Consider the following 20,165-nt stretch of genomic DNA (forward strand, 5'->3'; position numbering starts at 1 on the left):
CTCTCTCTCTCTCTCTCTCTCTCTCTCTCTCTCTCTCTCTCTCACACACACACACACAATATGAAACATGATGCCAAAGTCTTTCTGTATGTTTTTTAAAAATAAAACTTAAAATATTGATTTAGCTTTAAATCTATGCTGAGGAGCTCGTTTGTTTGTCACAGTATAGACTGTGAAGTTTAGATGAAGTTGCTTTATCTTTTAGAAGAAAGACCCTCGATCGTATTCAACCATTAAAGATGGTTCAGGAAAGACCCACGCGTCCTAGAGATGTAATTTATGTGCGTTGCTACGGTCGTAAACCTTTCACATATCTACGGTACTTTCAGACACAGAGCAGGAAAGACATTTGCAGGCCCTCTGCTTAGCCGTCCCAAAATACCTCCATTTAAAAGCAAAAATATTAAAATGACCGCCTGTACATCTAACAGGCTGTAGTTCTATTTTATATGTTTTGTATTAAAAGTACTATCCATATTATATTCCTTATTTAAAACAATATATTTAACCGACAGTATCCCCCCAACGTGTGTTTTCCATCAGTTGTTTGCCCTTCAGGCTTAGTAGTGCTTTTCATTTAGCCTACTGTAAGATCCCTTTACAATAGTGTAATGAAAGTTAACTTTTCTTAAAAGTTTATAGTTGTATTCTACTATATCCCCATCCTTCTATCCTGTAGATTGTATGCGTACTGTAAAATAACAAATATACATCTTGCTTATAGTCAGTCAAATAATTACACCTACAATTTGAAACGTGTTTAAACACGTTGTGTGTCACTAAAGCAAGGCACACCGTCTATCGTCTTATTTTTTTTAATAACGCAATGACCGGCATCGTCTCTTCATATAATTTATGCACCCGAGTGCTTTTCTCTCCAGAGAGGAAAACCCTTTCTCTTTGGATATGTTTGGCAGAAACATAATTTCTACATCAGAAATTTTTTTTAAATGTACGACTGAACTTTTCTCATTCGACAGAAATACTATTTTCAAATTATTTACCCGGCCTATAACACTCGGTGTAAATGTTCTTACCTAGAACAGAAAACATAGGCTTTGACTGTTTTGTAGATGCCAACAGATCATGTCAAGGGTGTTTCACTAAGAATCACAATTCACAGTTTTGTAAATGACATTTTTCTTACACTTCGAGATTTAGCCGTATCAAGATTTTGGACGGACGTTCGCAATTTGTTTGTCGGACCGTACGTTTTTATGCGATCTTTGTACGGCGTCATCGTAATAGGAATAAATTAACATTAAGAAATTAAGTTACAGTTTCTCTCTTCGAGATATTTATTTTAGCTCAACTTTGTGTCTGTCCAAAAGTGTGATCGCATGAAGCATCGAAGCAAAAATGAAGTCTAGCTGTTTTACACTTAAAACTATTACAACCTAAACAAATCAAACGGTACACTCGTTTGTTTGAACGCGTTAAAGTTTCCACACTCTTGTGAGATACATTTTGTCCATAACCTTTTGTGTGTATTCGAGCGACCAAATCACTAAGAAAGAGAGTATAGTGAGAAAACTAACGTTTACAACGCATATAGAATTCAGAATACAATTGTTAAAGTATTTTTTTTTTGTTAACTGTTGATTTGTAAATTATATTTTTATTACTCCGTTAGATTTAGTCATCGGGTTCGGATAGCCGATGACGCAATTCACATTTTTATTTTTAAGACTCCTGTAAGTTCATGCTAAATCTCGCGTGGGAAAGAGAGCGGGGTGAGCGTATTCTATTCATTTAAGAAAAATTGCCCAAACTTTTCTATTATTTTGACAAAACACGACACAACGACATTAAACAATGTTATCAGTTCCTACGGCCATCCTCTTCGATTCAAATAAAGCAACATCTCTAGTGTATGTGCTAAACATCTTTGCTTCTCCACTTCTCCAGATTTGTTAGATGGGCTACCGTTGTAATACAAACACATTTGAGAACTACGACGTTCTCACTTTTGTAACGGTTATAGAAAAATGCCGTACACACTTTTGCATTTCATAATTCAGTGATTTTAGCTGTAATGGTCACATAAGACAAAAATTGTCAACGTGTGACTCGTAAACATGTATCATTTTATTTATTTATTTATTTTTACCAGAGATAGTCGACCGATCTGTTGACACGTTGTTTTACAGTTTTCTGATGAAGAGTTTTCTCTGACTGCGGTCAAACATACACTGCCTGTTCATAGGAATTTTACAGCATAACAATATCGCCCCTACATCTAGAGCTCTTGTTTATATAGCCGATGACCACGTTCACATTGTTTCAACATTTGCCGCTTGACATTAAAGAGTAGGCCTATGCGTACTCCCCTCTGGTCGTAAGCATTATCATCTACCGTGCGCTGAGATTTTTCTGCTTTGTCCACTGGTGACGGATTTGCTAGAGGGACTATGTTGCCTTGTTGTAACGTGATTACGTTTAAGATCCATAAGATTGCGCTACATTCACCTGAAAAGGCTATAGATATAGTCTTTTATACAGGAAATGTGTATCAGAATAACAATGACCTAATAGTGAAATCCACTTTTCTAAACTATTGTGAAAGTTTTAATGCAACTCTGTAAATAGCTTTTTTTTTTCTAATACCGTATACTGCACATTATTGTTTGGTTGTCTTTGTACAGTATTTTAATAAATAAACCGGTGTTGATAAGTCGTTCATTTAAGTGAGAGGCGGGATGATTTTGACCGTTTTAGTCATTCATCGTGTTTAAGGTCTGATCCGGGAAACCGCGCTACGACTGGAACGCAGTTTCTGACATCTATTAATTCACTTTTCCACAACCGCAAATGTTTGTTTAGCATACATATTAGTTTTAGTCAGTTACATAGGTGTCACGCATGAAGTTTATAGTTATTTTAAATAATTATGATAGAGTTACAGGTTTAGGTTAGTGGCGTGCCTGTAAGCGGTGAAAACTTCGAGCATCGGAGACGACGGTGTTACTCAAACAGCCCATATCTTTTAACAAAAACTATTGTATCCCGTGTTACTAAGACAAAATCTGTAACAGCGTTCATCAATATGTTGAAATGAAAATAAACATACAAAACTTGTAATGACCGTGAGTTCAATATAGCCTAACACCGCATAGACAAATGTTTGTTCTAACGCTTTCGCCCAAAAATTGCGAGATTTCTTAACGGACGCTAGAGCGAACTGTAAACCACACACTTCCTCATCGCATTACGCTAAGAAACTGCACGTGGTTAAAGCTATTACACCATAAACTGTCTAAAGTTGTTAATGTACAAGCACAGTAAACTATTTCTACAAAAAATATCATTGCACTACTGTTTTTGCATATAATACATCGTTCAACAATACTTTTGCACACTCATTCGACTTTATTTATTACCGCCGTTCTCACGTTCCTGCTGATCGTAATGTATATATAATCCTTCATTGCTCGGTTCATCATGTACATACGATCCCTACATTGCATTCATATTTATATTCTGTATATACTCTGATCAATATCGTATATAGCAACTACACTGTATATTCTGTATAGCTTTACTTACTCTGCACTTTTATGTATATAAAACACTATATTCTTGCACATTGTTTTCTAGTTTTGGCCCTCAACCTCTTTGTTCATACGTCGCGATATCTCTGAGAATCTGCTCGATTTCATAAAATATCTTTTACGTTATATCATTATACTATCCTAGTTTATATCAGATACAAGTTTGTTTCTTCATATTTCTCTTACATCTACCCCCGTTAGAGTATCCGCGATTGTATACTCATTTGTTAGTCTCTTCGGACATGTGCTAAATCATTAAAAAAATGAACTCTGAGAAATAATATTCAGTGAAGGGATTCAAACTTTTATTTCAACAAAACAGTGTTGAATATACAATGAAGTAATGAAGAAAGTGATCAAATTATTACAAACAATAGGGATGACATGACATCACAAGTTATCTAGCCAGAAAAGAAAATCTCGGCAGGCCCTCAAGTTTTGTTCTACTATGAAATTGACGACGGTTTCAATAATTTCATGTATGGCGAAACCGTAATGTTTAGCGACTAACATCACACACAAATCCGTTATGCACGTACACAGACAGAGAGTCTCGTTAATGTACATCTCGTCGCTACATTCGGCCGTCACATACAGAATTTTTCTGGTCGTTACACAAATCGGCGCCTTGCTGGTCGTATACAAGCTCGTCAAATCGGGCCACAGGTTATTTTTCAGGCTTCTTACAACGTCCATTTCTTTCTTGAGATTTGTTACTCGCTTGGAATCCGTTGTACAATCATGATTCGGATCAGACGCATCGTCTATGATTTTACGCATCAGATCAACCATTTGCTTTCTGTAACATTGTTTAAATATAGAGTCTATGTTGGCTTTTACAGGACACATCTTTCCCTCGGCACAGCCGCACTCCACTCGCTCATCCGCAGCAGCGCTGGTAGTGGCGGACATACTTTTCAGAATATGTTCCAAGACGTAAACCGAGCGTTTTTAAAATCCACGATGATCTAGTGTTTTTTTTTTTTTAAATCCACGACGATCCAGTGTTTTTTCAAATGGTTCAGATCCGTCGAAGCCTTATTTTTTTAAAATTTGAGAGCGCGTCAGTTTCAGACAAAGCCGATTCTGTCCGTCCACGTAGATACTGACAGATACTTCGTCGACCGCGCTGTAAAACCCTTGTTCGCAGATCATAAGAAAACCTGCGATTAACTGCAGAGTTTATGAGGTCAGCCGCTCACAGGGTATAAAGACTAGCCGTAGTGGTGGATCTTCTGTACATTCGACCAAAAAAATGGGTTGGAGGCGTTGCGCTCAAAATGCGGAGGAAGGTGAAGGGCCGTGGTTAGGGGTTTGACTTGCGAGAAATATGAAGAAACAAACTTGTATCTGATATAAACTAGGATAGTATAATGATATAACGTAAAAGATATTTTATGAAATCGAGCAGATTCACAGAGATATCGCGACGTATGAACAAAGAGGTTGAGGGCCAAAACTAGAAAACAATCCGCGAGGACTAAGAATAAAACTTAGTTGGTGAAAATAAGATAAGAATGCGAAAGTCCATTTAAAACAAATTGAAACATGAAGAATGAGCAAAGTCCTGGAAGCGTACGATTGTACTTGTTTAGATTAGATTAGATTCAACTTTATCGTCATTATGCAGAGTACAAGTACGGAGCTAATGAAATGCAGTTAGCATCTAACCAGAAGTGCAAGAATATAGTGTTTTATATACATAAAAGTGCAGAGTAAGTAAAGCTATACAGAATATACAGTGTAGTTGCTATATACGATATTGATCAGAGTATATACAGAATATAAATATGAATGCAATGTAGGGATCGTATGTACATGATGAACCGAGCAATGAAGGATTATATATACACATTACGATCAGCAGGAACGTGAGAACGGCGGTAATAAATAAAGTCGAATGAGTGTGCAAAAGTATTGTTGAACGATGTATTATATGCAAAAACAGTAGTGCAATGATATTTTTTGTAGAAATAGTTTACTGTGCTTGTACATTAACAACTTTAGACAGTTTATGGTGTAATAGCTTTAACCACGTGCAGTTTCTTAGCGTAATGCGATGAGGAAGTGTGTGGTTTACAGTTCGCTCTAGCGTCCGTTAAGAAATCTCGCAATTTTTGGGCGAAAGCGTTAGAACAAACATTTGTCTATGCGGTGTTAGGCTATATTGAACTCACGGTCATTACAAGTTTTGTATGTTTATTTTCATTTCAACATATTGATGAACGCTGTTACAGATTTTGTCTTAGTAACACGGGATACAATAGTTTTTGTTAAAAGATATGGGCTGTTTGAGTAACACCGTCGTCTCCGATGCTCGAAGTTTTCACCGCTTACAGGCACGCCACTAACCTAAACCTGTAACTCTATCATAATTATTTAAAATAACTATAAACTTCATGCGTGACACCTATGTAACTGACTAAAACTAATATGTATGCTAAACAAACATTTGCGGTTGTGGAAAAGTGAATTAATAGATGTCAGAAACTGCGTTCCAGTCGTAGCGCGGTTTCCCGGATCAGACCTTAAGGCGAGACACTGCAGGTGAATAGGGAAAAAAAAATAACTAATAGTTATCACCTTACTTACCCAGTTGATTGATTACCTTGATTATTGCAAAGATTTTTTGTATTATAAGTTTTCAAAAATGTTATGTTTAAATATGCAAATGAGGCATTATTTAATGAAATATGTGCTAATTTGCATAAATTTGTAGTGCAAAAATCTGAACACTAGATGAAGTCAGTTTCAAATTTTTTGTTTAATTTTTTTGACATATTAGAGTCAAATGATTTTACAGAGGGAATTCTGGTTATCTTTTTTTGTCACTCCATAATTCAGAAAATACTTTGAACAGCCAGAAAACAATATATTTTCACAATTTTGGTGGGAATAAAATGTTGTATATAATCCAGGAAAATATATATGAACAAATCCCTCTGTAAAAACCTTCAGAATATAGACAGGAATAAAAATGTCAAGTTTGGTGTGTGTAAGTGCTACTGAAGTGGAGATTTATGGCTCAGTTTTGAAGAAAAAACTCATTTTGAGAAAACAGCCTTTAAAAATATGTTTTGTAATTGAAATCTATTGACACAAACAGATAAAGTGCTATAAAAGAAACACTTAACAGTGTCTTTTAGATGTTTTCCTTCCACTAATTTGAAAAAGCACTTTATGAAAAACCAAAAAGCCCAAAATCTCAAAATTGACAGGTGCTTGAAAAAACAGTGTTTTTGCCTGCAGTGTCTCACCTTAAGCACGATGAATGACTAAAACGGTCAAAATCATCCCGCCTCTCACTTAAATGAACGACTTATCAACACCGGTTTATTTATTGAAATACTGTACAAAGACAACCAAACAATAATGTGCAGTATACGGTATTAGAAAAAAAAAAGCTATTTACAGAGTTGCATTAAAACTTTCACAATAGTTTAGAAAAGTGGATTTCACTATTAGGTCATTGTTATTCTGATACACATTTCCTGTATAAAAGACTATATCTATAGCCTTTTCAGGTGAATGTAGCGCAATCTTATGGATCTTAAACGTAATCACGTTACAACAAGGCAACATAGTCCCTCTAGCAAATCCGTCACCAGTGGACAAAGCAGAAAAATCTCAGCGCACGGTAGATGATAATGCTTACGACCAGAGGGGAGTACGCATAGGCCTACTCTTTAATGTCAAGCGGCAAATGTTGAAACAATGTGAACGTGGTCATCGGCTATATAAACAAGAGCTCTAGATGTAGGGGCGATATTGTTATGCTGTAAAATTCCTATGAACAGGCAGTGTATGTTTGACCGCAGTCAGAGAAAACTCTTCATCAGAAAACTGTAAAACAACGTGTCAACAGATCGGTCGACTATCTCTGGTAAAAATAAATAAATAAATAAAATGATACATGTTTACGAGTCACACGTTGACAATTTTTGTCTTATGTGACCATTACAGCTAAAATCACTGAATTATGAAATGCAAAAGTGTGTACGGCATTTTTCTATAACCGTTACAAAAGTGAGAACGTCGTAGTTCTCAAATGTGTTTGTATTACAACGGTAGCCCATCTAACAAATCTGGAGAAGTGGAGAAGCAAAGATGTTTAGCACATACACTAGAGATGTTGCTTTATTTGAATCGAAGAGGATGGCCGTAGGAACTGATAACATTGTTTAATGTCGTTGTGTCGTGTTTTGTCAAAATAATAGAAAAGTTTGGGCAATTTTTCTTAAATGAATAGAATACGCTCACCCCGCTCTCTTTCCCACGCGAGATTTAGCATGAACTTACAGGAGTCTTAAAAATAAAAATGTGAATTGCGTCATCGGCTATCCGAACCCGATGACTAAATCTAACGGAGTAATAAAAATATAATTTACAAATCAACAGTTAACAAAAAAAAAATACTTTAACAATTGTATTCTGAATTCTATATGCGTTGTAAACGTTAGTTTTCTCACTATACTCTCTTTCTTAGTGATTTGGTCGCTCGAATACACACAAAAGGTTATGGACAAAATGTATCTCACAAGAGTGTGGAAACTTTAACGCGTTCAAACAAACGAGTGTACCGTTTGATTTGTTTAGGTTGTAATAGTTTTAAGTGTAAAACAGCTAGACTTCATTTTTGCTTCGATGCTTCATGCGATCACACTTTTGGACAGACACAAATTTGAGCTAAAATAAATATCTCGAAGAGAGAAACTGTAACTTAATTTCTTAATGTTAATTTATTCCTATTACGATGACGCCGTACAAAGATCGCATAAAAACGTACGGTCCGACAAACAAATTGCGAACGTCCGTCCAAAATCTTGATACGGCTAAATCTCGAAGTGTAAGAAAAATGTCATTTACAAAACTGTGAATTGTGATTCTTAGTGAAACACCCTTGACATGATCTGTTGGCATCTACAAAACAGTCAAAGCCTATGTTTTCTGTTCTAGGTAAGAACATTTACACCGAGTGTTATAGGCCGGGTAAATAATTTGAAAATAGTATTTCTGTCGAATGAGAAAAGTTCAGTCGTACATTTAAAAAAAATTTCTGATGTAGAAATTATGTTTCTGCCAAACATATCCAAAGAGAAAGGGTTTTCCTCTCTGGAGAGAAAAGCACTCGGGTGCATAAATTATATGAAGAGACGATGCCGGTCATTGCGTTATTAAAAAAAATAAGACGATAGACGGTGTGCCTTGCTTTAGTGACACACAACGTGTTTAAACACGTTTCAAATTGTAGGTGTAATTATTTGACTGACTATAAGCAAGATGTATATTTGTTATTTTACAGTACGCATACAATCTACAGGATAGAAGGATGGGGATATAGTAGAATACAACTATAAACTTTTAAGAAAAGTTAACTTTCATTACACTATTGTAAAGGGATCTTACAGTAGGCTAAATGAAAAGCACTACTAAGCCTGAAGGGCAAACAACTGATGGAAAACACACGTTGGGGGGATACTGTCGGTTAAATATATTGTTTTAAATAAGGAATATAATATGGATAGTACTTTTAATACAAAACATATAAAATAGAACTACAGCCTGTTAGATGTACAGGCGGTCATTTTAATATTTTTGCTTTTAAATGGAGGTATTTTGGGACGGCTAAGCAGAGGGCCTGCAAATGTCTTTCCTGCTCTGTGTCTGAAAGTACCGTAGATATGTGAAAGGTTTACGACCGTAGCAACGCACATAAATTACATCTCTAGGACGCGTGGGTCTTTCCTGAACCATCTTTAATGGTTGAATACGATCGAGGGTCTTTCTTCTAAAAGATAAAGCAACTTCATCTAAACTTCACAGTCTATACTGTGACAAACAAACGAGCTCCTCAGCATAGATTTAAAGCTAAATCAATATTTTAAGTTTTATTTTTAAAAAACATACAGAAAGACTTTGGCATCATGTTTCATATTGTGTGTGTGTGTGTGAGAGAGAGAGAGAGAGAGAGAGAGAGAGAGAGAGAGAGAGAGAGAGAGAGAGAAAGGGAGAGAGAAAGAGAGTGTGTGTGTGTGTGTGAGAGATTGTGTGTGTGTGTGTGTGTGTGTGTGTGGGTGTGAGGGAGAGAGAGAGAGAGAGAGAGAGAGAGAGAGAGAGATGGTATGAAAACTTTGAAAATGGTGCTAAAAATAAGAACTTTAAAGAATCTAAAGTGATTAATGCATGACGCATCTAATATAATATAATCATATATATGATATATGATATAATATGATATAAATAATTTTTTATTATATAATATTATATAAAAATATAAAATATTTTAGGTAATATATATAATATATATATATAATATATAAATCATTTTGTTGAATTAAGAATCAACGGACATCAGATGTACTGGGGGTACTGATTATTAAAAAAAAAAACATTACATTAATGTTAGCTTTGAAATAATGTACACCATTGACTTAGATCGTGCGGTCTGGAACTCCACCCTCGCCTGCGCGGGGTGTGTGTGAAGCAGCCCCTCGGGTCTCACATACATTTCACTACGAGGACCTGTGAGATTCTGTTTATGATTTAATCATTTTTATTTTATTTTATGAGTCGTATTATTTTATTTTGGGGATATTTCATTCATGTTTGGACATCTCTCACCGGTCTAAAACTGTAAGGGATAATTTTTTATATGTATCATCAGAAATGTTTATTGTATATATATACTATGCTATCACATTTAAAATAAGTTATCTTTAAAAAAAAAGAAGAGTATGGTGTGTTTTATAAGTTTGATTAACTTAAATGTTGAATACTTTTTTTGTTTAATGAATTGCTTTAGGATGATGATGTCATTATATAATTATTTATTTTCATATTCTTTAACCCCTGGAGTCTGAGTGGGTTTTGGGGGACTGGAGATATTTTGGCAGCCCTCAGACGTTGGTGTTTTTCATTATCCTAAAACGTAAAGCTAAAAGTCTGAATATCCATAATATGTGATCAGCATGATTGTACATGTCTGTAATTTTGAGAAGGCTGCGTTTATGATTAGTTTTTGTTTAAAATATGTTTAAAATGTGTTTGTATATGTTGTATAAGTGTTGATTGAATACATGATTAAAAAAAATGTATGATAAAATTATTTGTTTTGGTTTAGTAACATGTCTGTTACTGCGATGTGTTTTATAAAAACGATGAATACTTGTTTAAAATGTATGTTCCGGTTTAGTAACACGCCGTCATATATAATTTAATATTGTTTAAAATAGAGATAAGTCTCTTTTTAACTTGATATGTCCACGCGTATGTCCGCTTGTTTATATGGTTTATCAGAATACAAATTTGTATAGCGCCGTGGATATTATAGTGATATAACAAGGTACGTGTGGCTTATGATGAAATTTATAGGCTAGTCATAATTCAGATCGCTTAAAAGTGTACGTGCATGCAGCATTTTATTGTATGGTGGTACTGTAGGTGTACGGTTAAAATAAATAATTAAACAGCTTTTTGAAAAAGATATGATATAAAGATGGATATAAAAGGTTTTAAATATAATATAGAAAATGTCTTGCAACAAATAATGTGAAATGAATTTAACTGAATTGTGTCAATGACACGTCCGGGTTCCTCAATAGGCCATATTCTTCATTCTGTTCAATTATATATTTTTTCCCCGATCCTGGTAAAATGTATATTTTTAGTGATGAACAAAACTAATGTAAATGTTTTGTTTTATATTGTTTGTGAATGTATAATGTGTTTATATTCATTAAAAGAAGAAAATAAGACTTGGAGACGAATGTGTGTACACGGGCATTAGAGGGAGAGAGAGGGAGAGAGAGAGGGGTACAAGAGATGCTAGCCGCTCGCCCACCGTAATTCATAGATGCACCGGTCAGAAAACTGTCAAAAACATGGTACTCCCGCGTGAGATACGTTAGTTTTAATAAAAAAATGGCTTTGAAGATATTATGATTTTGTAGTAAATTCCGACGAGTGTGCACTGTGGCGTGCAAACGCAGACAGTGGGGACACAGAGGGTCAGGATCAAAGGTGTGTGAAAACATCTCTTTCCTGCTCTATAAAAAAAAAAAAAGGAAAAAAAGATCTTGTTTTATCTGAAACAGTCGGTTTCAGTATATTTTTTTATACGGTTTAATTTATAACCTTTTTTTAAAAGAACAGAATGTTTTTTCAACCTTAGTTAAATTGTTTTTAGATTATGTATATTATATAAATGTGAAATAATTAAAATGTGTTTTAGATTATATAAATTATATAATGTTTTATATATATATAAATGTGAAATAATTAAAATGTGTTTTCAATCTTTAATTGTTTGAGATTATATAAATTATATAATGTTTTATATATATATATAAAATGTAGAACACACCGATCCCATTTATACACCGCTCATAAACGTAATGGGAGGGGGGAGAAGCCGTATATCCACACACACACACACACACATAACCGTATAACTGTGATAAACTTCAAACAAGCTATCTGGCACAAACTTCAAACAAGCTAACTGACACAAACTTCAAACAAGCTAACTGACACAAACTTCAAACAAGCTATCTGGCACAGACTTCAAACAAGCTAACTGACACAAACTTCAAACAAGTTATCTGGCACAGACTTCAAACAAACTAACGGTCAATAGGGTAAAACTTTCTGTCAAAACCACATGATCGATGATTGGGGAGTCTTTCATATACCGTTTTAATTTAAAACTAACTAGGTCAATAGGGTAAAACTTTCTGTCAAAAGCACATGATCGATGTGTGGGGAGTCTTTCATGTACCGGTTAAACTAGCCGTCAAAACCATGATTTAAAACTAATTAGGTCAATAGGGTAAAACTTTCTGTCAAAAACGCATGATCGATGCGTGGGAAGGTCATAGGTTAACCCTTGATCTCATTTGTCCCGCCCATCCATCATAAGGTTACCGGAAGTTCAACCTGTCAAAAGGTCAAAGGTCAAAGTCATAAATCATCATGATAGGTAGTGTATAATAATAACTACTGACAATAAAGCAGACTTGACTTGACTTGACTTGATCCAGCGCCTGGGGAGCAACTGGGGTTTCAGTGCCTTGCTCAAAGGCACTTCAGCCATGGGTATTGAGGGTGGAAGAGAGCACTGTTCATTCATTTAAAATGTTCTTTGTTCCTGTCCATGTTAACATTATTGCTGTGATCAAAACAGGACAGTTCCATCTCCCGCTGTTCTACGTTCAACTAAAAAGCATGAAATCGGTGCTGAATGCAGTGTGCAGTTTATTTCCCTAAAGTTTAAAGAGACAAACTGTGTAAAAAATATAGCATAACAAATTAAAGAGACTATCTGTCCGGCTAAAAATAAAATATTGAAAATACATTATACCCGACTGAATAAATGTTTTTCAAGCTATTTAATTTCTCAAATTTTCCTTTATTATAAACATTTAAATAGTTAAATAGATCTAGTTATATATTCTTGTGTTCTAAGGTAGTAACAGTTTAGCACAAGGCGTTGTTTGCTGCAATGCAGTAAAATGTTATCCTATCAATATTAACCCAGGGAATATGCAACATTTTTCATTAAACATAAAAGGAACAGCAGTGATTATTAAAAATGTAAATAATTTTGATTAATTAGTATTCTCCATATGTGTGATGTACTAAAAGCACTTCAGATGTTTCAGCTGCCCTATAGGGGTGCAGGTAGGTCCTGTCGTAGCACTACTGCTCCTCCACACTGATTTGTACTGCAAAGTTTCTGTTAAGATGCTTCTCATGGATCACACGCACATCATCCAGCATAGTTTGCAGATTTAAAACTTCCTATGCAATCACTTCATAACATGCCTTTGGGGGGGGGGGAAAGTCCTTAAACATTTTTTATTCTGAGATGATATATTGCATGAATTCCATGAACCTTTAACTCAATTTTGGAAATGTTACTGAGATCTTGTTAAATATTACAAGTGACAAGAACTCTGGGAACCTTCAGGAAGGAGAGATGATACATGCAGTTTTGCTCACATTTGATGTTAGGAATAATATTATCTGTCATACTTTCTTCTTTTCACCTCACTGAATAACACTTTTGACACACACTACCATTCAAAAGACTGGGATCGGTACGATTTTTTTATGTTTTTGAAAGAAGTCTCATACAATATGTTCACCAAGACTGCTTTTTTTATTTATCTGATCACAAATACAGAACAAACAGTAATATCATTAAATATTATTACAATTTAAAATATGTATATTTTACCATATTTTAATAATTATGTAAATTGTATTTATTCCTTTGATGCAAAGCTGAATTTTTGTCAGGCATTACTCTGGTTTTCGGTATCAAATGATTCTTCAGAAATCATTCAAATATGCTGATTTTCTGCACACAAAAAAAAACATTGCTTATTATCAGTGTTGAAACTAGTTGCACTGCTTAATATTTATTTGTGGAAGTTGTGATTTTTTTTGAAAATTTAAAAGAACATCATATATCATAAATAACAACATGTTGTGATATTACGAACATATCATCTTTTTTAGAAGTTTTGAGTTCAGTAAGTTACAATATTATATCAAACGATCAAGGAAATGTTATTCCTCATAATATCACCCTTTATTTATGAATTTATTTATGAACTGCTCTTCAGACAGGAAGGGTGAAGCCCCATGAAGATGACAACATTTGAGTGTATTTATGTGAGTGCGGCAGAAAACAGAAAGAAGACAGAAAGAGAGAAAGGATGCATGGGTGTGCCTCAGGTTCGCTCAGGACAAATGCCTCCTTCAGCTTCTATTAATAGAAGCAGCTGTTGCCCATGACAACCGCTTAAAATCATCACTCCAGCAGCTCAACTTCTTCACAGAGCACCCTGACAGATACACACACAAACACAAACACAAATGCTAAAGGAAACACACCTCACATCATACACATGTACACACAATGGAGGCCATACTTACGGTAACACAGCCCTATCTAACTGTGCAGTCTAAAATGAACTCATTTCACTGTGTGCCCATCACACATCAGAGGAACAGAGGAATAGAGGCTGAGAGGGATCCTCACTTGAGAGGAACACAACAGGATTAAAAGTAGCGAATAAAAGAACAAAAACTGAAAAAAGAAAAAGAAAGAAAAAAGAGAGACCCAGTGAGACTGAGGACAAGGACAGCTGGAGAGGAAATCACTGCAAAACAATCGGCTTTGGTTTGGTGCATGTTGATGCAGAATTAAAGACAATGTGAATACAGACTCTGTTTATTTAGACAACTGCTTTTTATTAATTGAACAGCATACTTAAAACCATTTTCACTCAGAAATTGCTAGTAAATTACATAGATGATGACAAAGTAATTGCAAATAGCACACTGAATTAACAATTAAAGTTTTAAGTATTTTAAGACTGAAATAGGGTTTTACTGTAAAATGTACTCCAATGATTAATTTTTATTTGCTTTGAAAAACCCCTTTTTTAAAGTGTAGGAATTGATACGGGGAAGCTGTGGCCTAAGGGTTTAAGAGTCTGACTTGTGACCGAAGGTCAGGTCATTTGGTTATTGGATATCGCTTAATAAGTCATTTGGATAATGGTTAACAGTATCCACCCAGCTAACAAAGAATGCTCTAAGTACTCTGGCTATCGTTCTGGCAAGGGTCTCAGATGTTCTTCCATTAATGTTGATGGAAAGTTTGTTCAGAGTTATCTGGTCTTTAACCTGTTAGCCAGCACCCCGCATTATGGGACTCACAGCTGAAAGTGCTCTACCTAGCTTATAATTGTCACAGTTTCCTTCTTCAGTGTGTTACAAACATCATTTTGGTGTCTTTGGAAAGAAGAATGTTTTGCTCAAACCTTAAATTTCTTTGCGACTGAAGACAGGAACACATGAACATCTTGGATGACATAGGGCTGACTAAATTATCAGAAATATTTTATTCTGGAAGTGGACTAATCCTGTAACCAAGGGGGAAAAAAAAAACATTTTAAAAAACATTCAGAAATAACATTTTCATAACTTAAAGGGAATGTTAGCTAAATGTTCTTAGAGCATATTTTTGTTTGCTAAACTATTATAATTGTTGTTATAAATAATCATTTTTTTATATACACTTATTAATCATTTACAATAAGTCCTAGAATCTGAACAAAGAAAGTTAAAGTAAAGTCTACTTTGCTGAAGTCCACACCAGCTGTTAACAAAAACATCAGCATCACACTGCAGCCAAGAGTCCACTTCTCACAAGCATCTTTTACTGCAAACATAACATGTATCCTCACACTGCAGTCATGACGTGGTGAGCGAGAGCAACTGAGGTAACCAGCAGTGTACATTAACAATCAATGCAGGAGCATAAAAGAGCTGGCTATGAAGCTTTGACAGCACTGAGAACAGCTGACCTTCTGCAATATTCTAATGGGAGCTGCAGTAGATTGTCTTTTAGTTTAATGCAGTTTCTAAATTGGGTATTTAAATTCAGCTTTTTCTCACTTCTCCGCTAAATCACCTTTCTGTTCTTGTGATAAGGATTGCAGTGCTCTCTTAACCTGTGATTTTCTGAAAAAGAAAACAGATCTGTCAATATCTGATGCTTCAATCATGAAGTGTTATGAAAACCATGTCGAAGTGTATGCGTGTCTTCATTTCAAGCAAACAAACAGGAGAAAATTGGATGAGAGATATTGCTGCGAGGCAAATAGAGTTTAATATCTGATTTTCTAAAAGCACTTGGGGTGCACTGATATTAAAATTCTGGTCGATAGCAATGAGCTGATAATTATTTTCATTTATTAGATGATAACCAATAAATCACTGTTATTACATTTTTATGCTTATTTGCTTTCAATTAAAAACAAATAATAGTTTTAAATGGTACGTGAATTTAGGCATCAAATTATAATATTACGGAAAGAAATAGTATTGATTAACTATTATATGTTACATATATGTGTATATATGTAAATGTGTTTATACAGTTTAAGTGAGCATAACATGAAAGGTCATTTAGGTTTTAAAATGAGGTAGCTAATTAAATATCCAATATCTGCAAATATATTTAATTTTAACCAGTAATCAGTAAGAGACATGGTAAATAAAAAAAATGATATGGTACACTGGAAAAGTGTTAACCTGGAATTTTTCTATTTCTACCTGACTGAGCCTTGAAAATTGTTTTGTAGGTGTATTTATGTTGATCAAGCGATTTTGAATCACACTTTTTTTCAGCCTACCTTCCTAAAATCACAACAAATTGTTGAAAGCTACACCTTTTTGTCTCTGCAGCTACTCCACAAAAATGACAGCAACTACAGGTACCTCACAGAACTTGACTTTAGCTCACATCACATTCAAACACATCTAAATCAATTCTTGTGAAATTCACCACTGCATAAAAAGCAATCATAAGAAACTGATGAAATAAAGAACTTCAAAACAGTGCATTAGACCACTTTAAGATACACAAGTTATTTGATTCCTTCTGCCCTTTCAACGGTGAATGTAATCAACTCTACATTATAACTCCACAATAATGCTTGGGTAGGTTTCTACAGTAGTCTCATTTTGCCATAACTGACATAAACAGCTCCAGGTGGTATTCCTATATACTGTACATATATTCTGAACATTTTAGATTTTATTTAAATGCATATTTTAAGAGAAACAGAATTTCTAGGCACAGTGAGTCCTGAAGCAGCTGCAAACGCTAAGTATCTCTCTGCTGCGCCTCACTAACTCCCACCATCATGTGTCCTCCCTGAAAGGCCTCCCACTTGCTAAAATAATTAATGTATGACAAACCACCACAGAAATGGATTTTGTTCAGGCCCACTATCCATAATTCACAAAAAAAGCTTTTTCCAGGGTGGCCAAAGTGACACCTTGTCATAACAAAAGTGACAACCTCAACCTTAGACCTGAAGTATCGTAGAAAACCCGCAGAGTGCATCAGCCTTCAGAGTGGCTTCACCTGAAGTTTATTTCAGAACACATTTTACTGTTATTCTACTACTCTCTTATCATTTTGAAAAGAAAATTATCTGCATTAATTTTCAGTTCGGGACGATCATCTGGGAGATAAAAGAGAGCTCACATGTTCTCTGTAGCAGTTGTTCTCAAACAGGGGACTGGGGCCCATTGTGAGCCTTAAGAAATTCCCAAGAGGTTACAGGATTAATTAATCACATTATATTAAAAATGAATTCACAAAGAAATCAATATGTAGATTGAAATCATATTTATTTTTTCCCTCAATATATATATATATATATATATATATATATATATATATAGAATTTATATGTTTTTTTATTAATTTTTTTTTATTTTTAAATCGAAGAGCATACTGAAATATAATCTTTGCTCTTATGGCTTCTTATGAAAGTTTTTTTGTTGTTAATTATTTTTATAAACACTCCTAGGGCCAGAGTTACTAACAGATTGTGCCAGCGCAAACCCTCTTTTGCTGTTAAAAACTAAAGACATGCAATGAAACATTAGAAGTGAAAAGGCTAACTTTACTGCATATGCATTTGTACAAGCTTCTCTTTCAGATACAAAATGTATGGGAGAAGAGTATTAATGAATCCTGTAAGGTTAAATGAATGCTGCAAGATTTGCAGTAGTCAGTTTACTTGTATTTGCACCATTATTTAACACCCCCCTCTCCCCACCCCCAAACAAATTTTAAACCATTTTGCACCTGTTGTTGATAGTAATTACCGATCACTTGAGTTTCATCGGCTCTGCTTGTTTGTGAACCAACAATAATTTGCTTTGCTCTTGGAAGATTATTTGAATATTGTGTCCTTTGAATATTGAGCAAATAACTGAAAAAGGTTAAGAAATGCTGCTCTATATACAGCATTCTCACTGGACATGGGCCAATAAATTTAAGCTAATTACACATCCTACAAACCATTGACCATCATGACAATCTTCATTAAAATCATCTTTACATCCATTTCAGAGAGGCATTAAAATCAGTGTTGTGTTTTAGCATCAACCTACTCCAACCTGTGGGTGTGCATATATGGAGTCTTGTGTGCATGTTCTTCACAAAATTGCTTATTTTGTACTTCTATGCTGAGTCCGAGTAAAGGCTTAAGACAGTTCAGTTCCAATGCCAAAACAATCATAACGCCAAACGAACACAATGTCTCTCTAATCTCACAGTCAGCTGTGTTTGTGTGTATGTGAGCAGGAGAGAAAACAGTAGCCTGTAGCTCTTTCCTAAGTGGACTACAACAACAGACTCTAGTCTATTCTCCCACTTTATTCATCACTGCAGTCTTAATAGGTTGTGTTGACAGAGATGTCCCCTTCCTTAATAGCCCAGTAAGCCCACCATCTATTAAAACAATCAGAGTAGCCTGTAGACTCACCATGTTCACTTCCGACACCATGTCGATACTGGCGATGTCAATACTCATAACAACATCAACTGGAGGACCTGCAAAGCAAACAGACACCACAATCTCTCCAACATGCCCGGATGACAGTCAATGATCCATCAAAAGGGTCACATCCATCAGTGAGAATGGAAAAGTGTTTTAAATCAATATAACGCCTTTACCTCCAAAGTCAGGCCTGAGGCGGATGTCGTAGCCTTTGAGTAGTTTATCCACAGTGACTTTGACATATGACATGTTGCTTGGTTCGTTTACACTGTGGAAGAGTAGTGCGATATCTGAGAAACTGTGATTTAAAGAAACCAGGACGTGGAGAATAGCCAGTGCAGTGATGGGTTCAACTGTCCCCAAGGCTGGCAAACCTGGTCTTAGCTGGTCTACCAGACATCTCAAGCTGGTCTAGCTAGTTCCTCAGCCTAGCCATGCTCATACTCATCTGGCTTTCAGATGAAAAGTGCCCAAACCTCTCTGAAACCAGCCAATAGTCTGGGGGACCAGCTAAACCCAGCAAACCATCTAAGGATGGTTTAACATGGCTCCGAAGAGAATGCAGGCAGACTGATGACACACAAGCACGTTTTTTTCTTACCTGTGCGCCGGCGGACTACGACCCACCGTCAAAGCCACGAGCAAAAGGAGACACAAGATCCCCGCGCGCCAGTGATCTCGAGCTATCAGCATCCCTCTCATCATCGACCGAGAAGCAGCAGCCCAAACTTAGTCTGAAGAAGCTCTCCAGAAAATTCAACTACACTGTAACGCATGCGCGACGACGAGACCAACATCAAAATAGTACAAACGGGAAAAAAAAGGAAAATAAGAAAAACTCTAACGAAGACCAAAGTGGCGCGCGAGGCGTGCCTGCGTCTGTCGCGCTCTCCGGTGCTGCTGACGCTGCTGGTGGAGCGGATCAGTATGCTGGTCAGATCCCATCGCCAGCGGGTCACTGGACACGACAGCTCATGTCTGGCAGTCCTTCGCGTGTCTTCCTTGTTAATATCGAGGAGCTGAACGAGATTATGCGCCTAGCCCTTCCGAGCGCCTAAAACAACTCAGTCTGAGGGAGACGGGGCTGAGTACGTAATTCCTGCTGGAGGAGGTGTGTGCACCTGACTCAAGAGCTCTTTCGCGCCATCTTTCAATTTGCAGGGCATCACGCGGCCGAGACAGTGTGAATTATTTTTAAGAGACTTGGAAAACGCATTAAAACAGCGGACACAGCGAA

The 20,165-nt window shown here is 35.8% G+C and overlaps 1 protein-coding gene across 2 annotated transcripts in view; it reads right to left on the minus strand.

Moving 5' to 3' along the window:
• gabrb1 (gamma-aminobutyric acid type A receptor subunit beta1) overlaps positions 1 to 20,069 on the minus strand; it is a 41,759-nt gene extending 21,690 nt beyond the window's left edge. The window contains exons 1-3 of one of the 2 annotated variants that reach the window (XM_052572500.1): positions 19,530 to 20,069; positions 19,105 to 19,196; positions 18,914 to 18,981 (exon numbers count right to left, since the gene is read on the minus strand). In XM_052572500.1, coding sequence (XP_052428460.1) covers positions 18,914 to 18,981; positions 19,105 to 19,196; positions 19,530 to 19,633 — 264 coding nt within the window. In that variant the 5' untranslated portion in view covers positions 19,634 to 20,069. The remainder of the gene's footprint in view (positions 1 to 18,913; positions 18,982 to 19,104; positions 19,197 to 19,529) is intronic. The other variant, XM_052572501.1, reaches the window with a different exon arrangement.
• Between the last annotated feature and the right edge of the window lie 96 nt (positions 20,070 to 20,165).

This window comes from Carassius gibelio, chromosome B13, assembly GCF_023724105.1.
Source record: "Carassius gibelio isolate Cgi1373 ecotype wild population from Czech Republic chromosome B13, carGib1.2-hapl.c, whole genome shotgun sequence".
In the NCBI taxonomy this organism is placed as follows: Eukaryota; Metazoa; Chordata; class Actinopteri; order Cypriniformes; family Cyprinidae; genus Carassius; species Carassius gibelio.